This window comes from Cheilinus undulatus, linkage group 6, assembly GCF_018320785.1.
Source record: "Cheilinus undulatus linkage group 6, ASM1832078v1, whole genome shotgun sequence".
NCBI lineage: Eukaryota > Metazoa > Chordata > Actinopteri > Labriformes > Labridae > Cheilinus > Cheilinus undulatus.
Window position 1 is genome coordinate 43,429,505 of NC_054870.1, and position 11,675 is coordinate 43,441,179.

Genomic DNA, 11,675 nt, shown 5'->3' on the forward strand with positions numbered 1-11,675 from the left:
AGTTGCAAATTCCTTAGTTACAGAATCAGTTGCACACCATGCACCTTAGCAGTCATTGTATCCTTTTACATTGTCTTCCTTTTCATGGTTGAGTTGCTTTTGTTCCTAAACTCTTCAACTTTTCAAAAAAATCAGCTAGAGTTGATTGTGAAATATCCAGCAGGGTCTTATTGCAAAAGTGGCATCCATCTCAGCACCACACTTGAAGTCTCTGAGTTCTTCAGAACGACCCATTTTGTATCACAAATGTTTGCAAATGGAGACTGCATGGCTAGGTGATTGATTTTATACACCTGTGGCAACTGTTGGGTGGAGCTCCTCCATGGGAAGCACCGCCTTACTCTTACATCTCTATTATTGGATGTCCATCCTGTTTGTGCATGTGCACCTATATCAGCCTATGTCTATTACAAATGTTCAACATCAGAGCAGAAACTGAATTTAACTTTGAAGGAATCTTTTTCTCTCCTTCTTTTTTCTCCCCCTACAGTTCATTATTGAACATTTCTCTTTGTTTAGATATTTACATAGCCTATTTTAATTTCTTTTTTTTTTACATTCTTTAATAAAGAACTCGGTATATTCTAATTTGCTCTTATATATGCATTATGGCATCTATCTATCTATCTATCTATCTATCTATCTATCTATCTATCTAATAAACATTTTAAGTTGCTGTCTGTCATGAAAATGTGTCATTATTCCACTAAAACAAATCTTTAGAGTCTGTCTCCCAGCAGTGGTCTGTCCGTCTGTTCTGTCTTTCTCTCTGCAGGTGTGTCTTTGATCTAAGTGTCAATATTTACAGGTTCATGTAATAAAGTAGGTTAAAGTGCCGTATTCAAAACGCTGTCATCCTGTCTGTGGACCTCCGTGATATGGCCGCTCTCAGCCAATCAGAGCAAAGCCCGCAAAGATCAAAGAGGAAAGGAGCCAACCACCTCTGCCTCAGAAACATCCTGACACAGAGCTGCTCCTCGGACTATATATGCAGGAGTTCATGAAGGTGGTCTCAGATTCTGGTATACAAGAAGTGGATCAAGAACTTTAGATATTTTTTTCTATTAGTAAGGACTGTAGCAACAAATTTGCCGCCCTGGAGCTGTTAGACAGGATGACCACAGGCCACGGAGAGTGCCCCGGGAAGGCCAGTCCGTACCGGGTGGACCATCTCCTCAGCGCCGTGGAGAGTGAGCTCCAGGCCGGCAGCGAGAAGGGAGACCCCACGGAGAGGGAGCTCAAAGTGTCGCTGGATGAGAGCGAACTCTGGCTGAAATTTAAGGACCTCACTAATGAAATGATTGTTACGAAGAACGGCAGGTGAGTCAAATTAAAATGATTTCTGGTTTTACGCATTTACAATGGGCAATGGATTGAGTTTTTTTTTTTTAAATGTACTAGTATAGGCCATCCTTTCGATCATGAATGGGACAATATCAGTATAATGCCAACAGTAAAATACTGTGTAACGTAGTAAAGTGAGATAACGGTCTATTTAAAATGTTTAGTCTAAATGAAGAACCGTCATTTGATTTACATAATTAAATTTTGGAGCTTTTATATTATTAGCAAAAATAAATGGACCTGTTCGATACCACAGCAGCAACAATAGAAATCCTAGAAATCCAGTGGGTGATTTGTGACTCTGTTGCTCCTGGCTAGTTTCACCTACTTTGTCAAATGTCAAACAAAGCTCACATCGGTTAAATATGGGCAGAAATTTAAATCATTCATTTAAATCTTATGTTCGGTCAACAATAAGCGCATCCCTATTTTTGTACATTAGACATCATGAAGGAGCTTATTTGCACTCTTTGTTTGTTCGAACTCTTATTTTGAAAGGAATACAAATTCATATGATTAAATTAGATGCCAAGCTTTAGCCTGAGTGTAAGTTCAAATAATCGTCATTCATATCATTAGCAGTCATGATTATACGTCTTATTTTGTTTTTAAAAATATATAATTTTTTGACATTTTGTTGTTTATGGTGTAAGAGTCATTGTTATACTTAAGGTGTTGGTGACCAAAAATGGCAGCATCATAAATACCAATAAAATAAATACATGAAATTTTTTCCAACTTCTTTTTCTTGGATTTTTAAGGTGATTATAACAGCCTTCAACATGTAAATAATGACAATAAAAACAGCAAAAACATTTATACATTAAAAAAAATCTACTTTTTAGATGTTTTAATCTAAATGAGACCTAATCATAAATATCATATATTCATTGTATTTCAGTATTTTTTATCATGTATAAACCACAAAAATATAACATTTGACAACTTGATTGAATACTTTTATAGAGAGCAAAAGCTTTTATTTTAATGGATTTTTTTATTCTAAGTTTTGATATATTGTTACCATAGTGCCCCTGCAAGAACCCATGAAAGCACGCAATACTGGGAACATGGCTGATATTTAAGGCTTAAAGACAACTTTTTTTTATCCCAAAGGGCAGTTTAGTTTTTTACAAACTGCAAAATACTGACTCCAGACAGTATGACATGACTCCAGAATAAAAGATGCATGTGTTTTGGTTTGGTTTTATGATTGCCGGAAGATCAAAAGTTGTGGTTTTCTTGGGTTTTAATTGGGTATTTTTGGTCACAAACACCCTGAGGTTTACAAAAATAGAGTGTACAGAGCCTATTGTTGACCTGTTGCAGGTTCTGATATTAAAAATAAAAAATTCTATTGAGAAAAAAGCTAACCTTCCAAAATGTATGTTGTTAGCATTGTCACAGTCAAAACCATTTAAAAAGAAAAAACTGACCAAATTTTCTTTTTTTTATTGAGCTTTGTTTTGTATCATTTTTCTGACAAAAAGATGGGAAGCATGCATTAGATAGATAGATAGATAGATAGATAGATAGATAGATAGATCAACAAGAAAACACAATGAATAGAAAATAAATTCAACCTAAGAGACAGTAATACAAGGATAAGAATCAAAAACCTTAAAATTTAAAACAGTAATTTTCTTTTTTCCAAATAAAGGCGTATGTTCCCGGTGCTGAAAGTGAATGTGTCCGGATTGGACCCAAATGCCATGTACTCCTTCCTGCTGGATTTCGTCTCAGCAGACAATCACAGGTGGAAATACGTGAACGGGGAGTGGGTCCCCGGTGGAAAACCTGAACCTCAGACCCCCAGCTGTGTTTATATCCATCCAGACTCTCCAAACTTTGGGGCCCACTGGATGAAAGCTCCAGTCTCCTTCAGTAAAGTCAAACTCACCAACAAACTCAATGGAGGAGGTCAGGTAAGGAGAGAGGCAAGTGTTGGGCTAGATTTGAGGCAATAATGTAATGAATAAAACAATAATAGAAATTAAAAGCCATGCTTTTGTGACCGTCTTTATGTTTTTGTTTTCAGATCATGTTAAACTCCTTACACAAGTACGAGCCTCGTATCCACATTGTGCGGGTTGGCGGCCCGAGGAGGATGATCACCAGCCACTCTTTCCCAGAGACACAGTTCATCGCAGTAACAGCGTATCAGAATGAAGAGGTTGGCAATAAAACTTTTTATAAATGAGAAAATTAATCACTTACTGGTATGCTCAAGATACATGTATAGTTGTACATAAAATCCACACTAATCTCACTTACAACTATTATTTTGTTGTCCGTAAACCATATTGATACTGGGAGAAATTTGGCATTAAGGACAGTTTTTAGGTTTGTTGTTTGCTCTGCTTTACTCTTGTAAAGTTAATTTACAAGTTCAAATTAAGATATGCATAAATCACTAGATGTTTTTGGATTTCTTAGTGGTTTAATTGTAAAAAGACTTTTCATGATACCAGGCTTTTGTAGTTTGATATTATACTAGTTAAAATTAAACAATACTAATACCTGTTTTGCTGCCAATGCAACATAAGTAGAAATCCTAGGTAACCAATGTTGGGTAATTTCTCTTTTTTAATTACCAATTTGCGGGAAAACTCCTTTGCTGAACTTTAGCCAGTGTATTGTGTAGTTTAAAGTGTGCAGAAGTTTGCCTGCACTTTTTGATTCACTCCTCTCCTATGTAACATATCAAACCACTGTAATTTTAACATGTTTCAGTTATTTTTTAATATGTTTGATCTCCAAAGTAACAGGGACTCTGTTGATTTAGATATGGGGTATTGAAAATATTGTCAGTCTCACTGTAAATATATTTTTCATGTTCTAATTTTAGATAACTGCTCTTAAGATAAAGTACAACCCGTTTGCAAAGGCCTTTTTGGATGCAAAGGAGAGGTAAGAAAAAACAAAGTTTTCAGAAGAAGATATGTTAAAGTGATAATTTGGTATTTTCGAAGAGTAGTTTTGAGAAGTACCAGTCTATAGTATGTGTAATAGCCACATGAGATGCTGGTCAATGAGTAACCAAACCCTCAGAACACTTTTCAGATGAGAACCTATGTATGTGGATGCATGTAGGCAGTATTTGCTGATCTGGAGGCAAGTGATGTGTGTAGTGCCAGCTTTCCACACCACAGGGCTCAACAGTTGCTGTGAAACAGCGCCTACTTGGTAACCTTGCGAAGCAGATGAATTGGCCAGACCCTATGCCTTTCATCAGGCAAATCCATCTTGCAAAGCTCCAATTTGAAACAACATTTGAGGAGACTATAAGGCAGTAGCTACAGGCGGGGTTTAGTTGTACTGGGAGAGGATAGCAAGTGGTGCCACCGTAGAGCATTTAGCTTGGATGTAGCTATAGAATAGCAACCACATTTCTTTATCAAATAAACAGCAACAAACAGCAGTGGAAGCTTTTGAGGATAGAAAAGATGCTCATCTCTTGGTCTGCTCTGGCATGAGTTTGTGACGGTTATGGATTTAGTTGTTCGGTAAGTCAGTATATACTCCACTGTTCTTTAACTACAGCAGCGCCTGTCTGTCAAGCTCAGGTTACTACCGGGGCTCTGCAGGCCTACTTCCTTATTTTGTCTTGTTGCTCTGATTGGCCTGCAATACATGTGACATTCATCTGCTCAGAATTTTTAAAAGCCCTACCCTTCCCAAACACTTTGTATGGGAGGTTTCCCAGATGTGAAATATAACAATGCAATGGATATATGAAACAGTGTGGCATGTTAGGTTACCTACTTGGAGCGTCCCAAAAAGTTACTCTTAAGTTTGCAACTATTATATTATAAAACTATTATTAAAAAAAACCACTGCATTTTACATTTTCTGCTAAGACTGTGTCTTAATGCTTCATTGGCCCTTCTTGTGTTTTTGCTCAGTTTCTTTTAAAATTATCCAAATTATGTGGCAAAAATGATCCTGTCTGCATAGCTCTTTAATCCAGCTTCCATGCCTGCACTCTGACCGATATCTCCCATGGCTTATAAACTTACTATTGACAAGTACCTAAGACAACTTTCTTTTAAAAATGCTGACGCTTCACTTTTATGATTTCATGTTTTCAGAAGTGACAGCAAAGACATGAGAGAAGATACAAATGAAAACCAGCAGTCAACCTACTCTCAGTGTAAGTTTTATATTTCATCATAAATTAATCTGATTTCACTCGCACTTTGAAATGTTTAATTCCGTTCGTCTCCCCTCCTCTGTGATTCTTGTAGGTGGCTGGTTTCTTCCAGGCTCAGGCTCCCTCTGCCCTCCTGCCAGCCCTCACAGCCAGTTTGGGAGCCCCCTCTCCCTCTCTCCGCCCCACGGCTGCGAGCGCTACTCCTCCCTGAGGAACCACCGGTCTGCCCCCTACACCAGCCCCTACACCCATCGAACCACCTCGCCCAGTGAGTGTCCATCTCCTCCACCTTTAACCTTCATACATCCAGGAGTTTCACCACTTCCTGCCAGGCTATTAACAAGAAACTCAAACAAATGCTGCTGAGCGTGGGATGTCTTGCATTCCTCTGGCTTTTGTGTGAGTGGAGCCACAGAGCTGTAAATGGTTGGGTTTCAGACGGAGGAATGCATGAAGAGAATATTCTAGCACTGTGGGAAAAAACTCCATACAGTGATATATCGTCATATTTTGCAGGGCGATATTGTAGTGATACTTAAAAGCCTGATTTTTGTTGTTTGATAGATTATCATTATCATAATGACAATAATGCAAATACAAATCAAACTTTATGCAGTAGAATGGTTAGAACTACTGCTTTCAGTCTGGAAGGTCCAGTCACTAGTTTATCAGTATTCCTGGCTACCATTACACCATGAAGTCAAAAGAACACTCCAAGAAACTCGGGGAAAAGGTTTATGAAAAGTATACATCCGGGATGGATACAAAAAAAACTCCAACACACTGAACATCCCCTGGAGTTCAATTAAATCCATCATCAAGAAATTAAAGGAATATGGCACATGTGTAAATCTGCCAAGATCAGGCCGTCCTCACAAACTGAGTAACCGTGCAAGAAGGAGAGTAGTGAGAGAGGCCACCAAGACACCTACGACTACTCTGAAGGAGTTCCAAGCTTCAGCAGCTGAATGGGAGAGACTCTGCATACAACTGTTGCCCGGGTTCTTCACCAGTCAATGCTTTTTCGGACAGTGGCAAAGAGAAAGGCGCTGTTGAAGAAAACTCAGATTAAATCTCAACTACTAAAGGCATGTGGGACCCTCCATGGTCAAGTGAGAGAAAGTTCTTTGGTCTGATGACACCAAAATTGTGCTTTTTGGCCATGTTTGGCAGACACCAAAAACTGCACATCACCATGAAACACACCATCCCCACTGTGAAGCACGGTGGTGGCAGCATCATGCTGTTGGGATGCTTCTCAGCACCCGGCCTGGGAAGGCTATAAAGGCAGACAGTGAAATGAATGTGGCAAATTATAGGAAAGTCTCTGAGGACAGTCTTATTCCCTCTCCAAGAGAACTATGGCTTGGGAGAAGATTTATTTTCTAGGAAGACAATGACACAAAGTATAGGGTGAAAGCTACACAGAAATAGTTTTGAGACAACAAGGTGAATGTTGTGTGGCCAGATCTCAATCCAATAGAGAATTTGTGGCCGGGCTTGATGGAATATTAATGGTATTCCCTTTCAATATTGGAATGGCTTTTTCAATTGTAACGGGAATTAATTTTCTAGAGAAGTCCATATTTTCATGTATTCCTTGTAGTTTTCATTATTTGGCAGCCTGAAAGCAGCCTTTTCCAGCCTGATCATTTCTATTGCTTCAGTGATCCAGTCTATATGAGATGGTGCAATCAACTTAATCCAGTTGTTGTCCAGTGACTAAATCATCACTTCAAGTGAGCCTGGACGGACATAAACAAAGACATGCTTTTCTCAAGCAGAATATGGACAATCACATAAGTTAGGCAGTCCTGTGCATGCTAGTACGCATTTTGTCTTCATAACCAAGTCAGTGTGGATGAAGGCATCCCAGACCACCTCTGTATGCAGTCTGAGCCATAGATATCAAACTGTCTTCATTACAATTTGAGCTACTACTTGCAGTAGTGTAGTGGTGACTGCAGCAGTGGGTATACCCTTCATTTATCCATCACATTTTTAAATGGTCCATGTAATAAAGGATTACTGCACCTGTGATAAACAGACATGTAAAATCATCTTGCATATTTAGTTCACTTTAATGGGCTTTTAGTATTTGCACATTGTCTTCAAGGGAATCAGGGAGTAAGGTTCATTATGAAATAAACAGCAGGTTTTACTATCACTGATTATGCATTTGAGTGATCTATTCCATAAATCTTATCAGCACTGGGGCTTAATGTATTACAAAGCAGCACACTATTGTACACATTAGGTTTTATTGCCTTTGCCATCCTAGGAAAGGAGATTTTTAAGTGGTTATACCTTGTGGAGACTGAAAAATAAGAGGGCATATTCAGTATAGCTGCATATGACCTGCACTACACCACTTTCTTGGTGCAAGTATGGCCCAAACGGATCAAAATCCCTCTAAAGATTTGATAAACAGGATATTTATGTCACTTTTGGTTTATTTTCTCAGTAATTATAGAGACTTTGCTGCAATAGAAAATGTTAAAGTGATTGAAAAACTTTTTTCAATGGGATAAAACAGTAACTGATACCGCATTCCTTGTGGGACATGTTTGGCAAATTCCCGGATGTAATATTGACAAAAATCCAGACCCTTAATGTGTGACCAAAAATGTAATCAGGATTATTGCTGACTCTCAGATCAAGTCGATGTTATCGTTGAGCCTGTAGTAAGTTTGAGAAGACAACTAAAGAGATATAAAAACTCATCATCCTTATATTAGTAAGTCTCCAGGCCAAAAGGTGGTGGTATTTAGAAGTGACTGTATTATTTGCACATGTCATATATTTATGTTTGTGTATCTGTGGATGTGCTGTATCATATGTATTTTTATGTTACAGCTTTTTGTCTAAGACAAATCTCCCACAGCGCCAAATAACTGTTATGACATTATCAATAAAGCATTACTTAACCTTGATCTCTTAAATATTTGCACTCTAATAAGAAATAGACTAGTTATAAATCGTATTAGAAAAAAAGGAAAAACTTTGTTCAAGTTTGACTTAATTTAAATTAGTGATTTTTATTCACCCCAGTGTCTGTGTTTGTGTTTTAGTTGGCTACTCTGATAACTCGTCAGCCTGTCTGTCGATGCTCTCGAGCCACGATAACTGGTCCGGTCTACAGATGCCGACACACTCCAGCATGATGCCAATGACCCACAATCCAACTGCTGGTACCAACTCCAGGTTTGTCATGTTCCTCTGTCGTTAAGATGTATTAAATCCACACATTATAGAGCCACTTAGCAAAAGGAAAAAGAGTAACAAGAAGGAGAGAAAAACAATGTGGACCAAAATATCCAGTCAGTTATTTCAAACCATTGAAGGGATATTTCTGTATTTTTTTATGTCAGGTTGTAAGAGGTGAAAATTTTTCTTTGGGTTGATGTTTGGCTTTTTCCTGTGATTGTTATGATCAGTGACTTTTTTATTCTATCATTTAATTAATTTAATTTATCCCATTAACTATTTACTTCCCTCCTACTCTGACAACAGTAGCTCTTTTCCAGCCCTTTAAAGGGATATTTCGGGGTTTTCTTAAGTTGGGTGGTATGAGGTTCTTGACAAGTACTGGTGTTAGCCTCCAGTGATTTCAGTGAGCGCTGCCCCTTTAAAGAGGACTTGCTAGTTTTTGTGGCATGTAAGCAAGGCTATACAGCACTACTGATAGGTACACTTTCTGTGCATAATTTAAAAAATGTCAGGTAAATGTGTGACATGAAACAAGGTAAACATATTGTGCTGACTGCAGTTTGAGGGATGTAACGGTATCAAAATTTCACGGTACAATAATACCTCAGTAAAAAGACCACAGTACAATATTTATTGTGGAGTCAAAAAAAACTCCAAAAGAACAAATGAAGACTTGGAAAAAAGTGACATCAGCAAAAACATTTGCACTTTGAATATTAGAAAATATGCAAAAAAGTGCCACTGCTATACAATAAAATGAACAATACCATGACATCTCTGGTAGCTTGTCATTATCCGCTGTTAGAGGAATAAAGCAACAGCCATAAACTTACTTGAATGACAAATTTCCATGCAGCTCTTCTGGTCAGGGTTGGTTCCTCCATTTTATCTTTGGAAAGTTGAAGAAGGTCTGTACAACCCCAGTGCTGAGCAATGCAGGAAACTCTGGATGGAGAGCGATGCAGCCTGCAGGAATCTGTGAGCATACATTTCAGCCAACTTTGCTTTTTGCTAATCTTTACCTAAAATTTGCAAAATTACACGGAGAGAGTGTACCCTAGTGTAGCGCTGCATAGCCTAGCCTCCCTGGCAGAATGACCAGAAATGCTTCTTAAAGGGGCAATGCTCACTAAAATCACAGGAGGCTAATGCCACTATTATTAGCAAGAACCTCATACCACCCAACTTCAAAAACACCAACATATCCCTTTAAAAGGACTGGAAAACTGTTACTTGTGGCAAAGTAGGAAGGAAGTCAAGAGTTAATAAATAAATTAAACATTTAAATGATAAAAAAAAGTCACTGCTCATTACAGAAACAGAAAAAAACAAATATCCCTCTGAAAATTTTTTAACCAAATATTTGTGGGGAAAAGGAAAGTAAATCTGATGGTTTTGCATCTCTTTTTTTGTATTTTGGCTTTTATAATCAGGGATATTCAGTCTACCTTGAATTTCTCTTTGCTCTAATAGAAAAATTTTGGCTTCAGCATTAAAAAAAGAAATTAAGCATTTATTTCTTATGTTAAATGAATATACGGTGGTACAAAAAATACAAGATGTTTCTTTTTCTTTCTCCTACTTGACTTTAATGAAATCTGTTTACTTGTTCTCTCTTTCATTCTCTCAACCAGGGGCGTAGCTAAGGATTTTGGGCCCCTAGAAAGAATATTACACAGGGCACCCCTTTACCAGCTATCCAAGCAACAAATGTATCATTTTTACAAATATCTCTGCATTTTAATGCATTTTTGTACCATAGTTTCCCCATTTATGAGCAACATTTTTACTAGGGTTAAATTAAATTTACTTGCATTATTTTGCAGCACTGGGCTACACCATTTTGACATTTTTAAGGCAGGAGCAGGGCCCTTCAGTATTTTATTTATTCTATTTGATACAAATTTCATTTGACCTATTCATTTAGTTGCTTTTGATTCCATAATGGCACAAATTACTAAGAGAAAAATAAGTAAGAACACACTTTTCATTGCAGGCTTCTGAAGGGCCCCTCCCCACTGTGGGCCCGGGTAATCAGTGCCCTTTTTCCCCCCAGTGCTATGCCCCTGCTCTCAACATTTACATGTTCTGCAGGACAGTAATTAGTGTACACACACACCTAAAACAGAAAAAACAAAATATAACACTTAATCACATCCTGAGAGGAGATGAGTAAGTATTTTTCTCTCCATGTCTCTGTGCAGTCAGTACACCAGCCTGTGGTCTGTGAGTAACTCACCGCTGACTCCCGTATCGCAGAACGGAGGGTTAAACAACAGCCTGAGCTCCCAGTTCCTACGAGGATCCAGCAGCCACTACCCTAACCTGTCCCATCCAGCCACAGCGCCCTCCTCTGGCTCACCCATGTATGACGGCAGCTCGGCCACAGAGGTGCATGACACAGCTCAGTATGACACGTCCCCACACGGACGACTACTGTCAGCCTGGACTCCTGTGACCCCACCCTCCCTCTGATGGAAATGTGACTTATAAATTACATTTAAAATTGAGTTAAAAGAACAAATAAAGCTTTATTTCTCTAGAAACCAGATTTTATCAGCAGAAACTTGGTGCTGGAAGTTGATCTGAATCCAAAGAAAGTTTGACTTCCTCAACTTTAAAGACTGCTCTCTGTGTTTGGAAAGGCAACAAACATATTTTAAAAATATTCTTGTTCATTTCTTCAACTGCTATCAATCTTTTTTGTTATACATATTGAGAAGCATTTTTATTTAACATTTGCAAACCATAATCCTTTTTAACCTGCTTATATTAAGCATAACTTTATTTTTATATATTTTTAAGGGAATTGTACAGTTTTGACATTTTTAGAGTTTTTAGAAATTGTTTATAGAATATATGATGAAATAAGTGGTTGACCTTTTAAATACATGCTGTAAAAATTGTATAACAATGTCTGAGATGTTTCCAAATTACTATAAAATGGCTAAAAAGTTTCACATGTAAT

At 37.9% G+C, this 11,675-nt stretch overlaps 1 protein-coding gene across 1 annotated transcript; it reads left to right on the top strand.

The window, feature by feature from the left end:
* Positions 1 to 979: 979 nt before the first annotated feature.
* On the top strand, positions 980 to 11,425 carry tbxtb (T-box transcription factor Tb). The gene is made up of 8 exons (XM_041789970.1): positions 980 to 1,320; positions 3,005 to 3,269; positions 3,383 to 3,517; positions 4,193 to 4,254; positions 5,436 to 5,497; positions 5,592 to 5,765; positions 8,569 to 8,701; positions 10,912 to 11,425. Exons 1-8 carry the CDS (start codon positions 1,115 to 1,117, stop codon positions 11,180 to 11,182), a joined length of 1,308 nt encoding a protein of 435 aa, XP_041645904.1. The 5' UTR covers positions 980 to 1,114; the 3' UTR covers positions 11,183 to 11,425.
* The last annotated feature ends 250 nt before the right edge of the window (positions 11,426 to 11,675 follow it).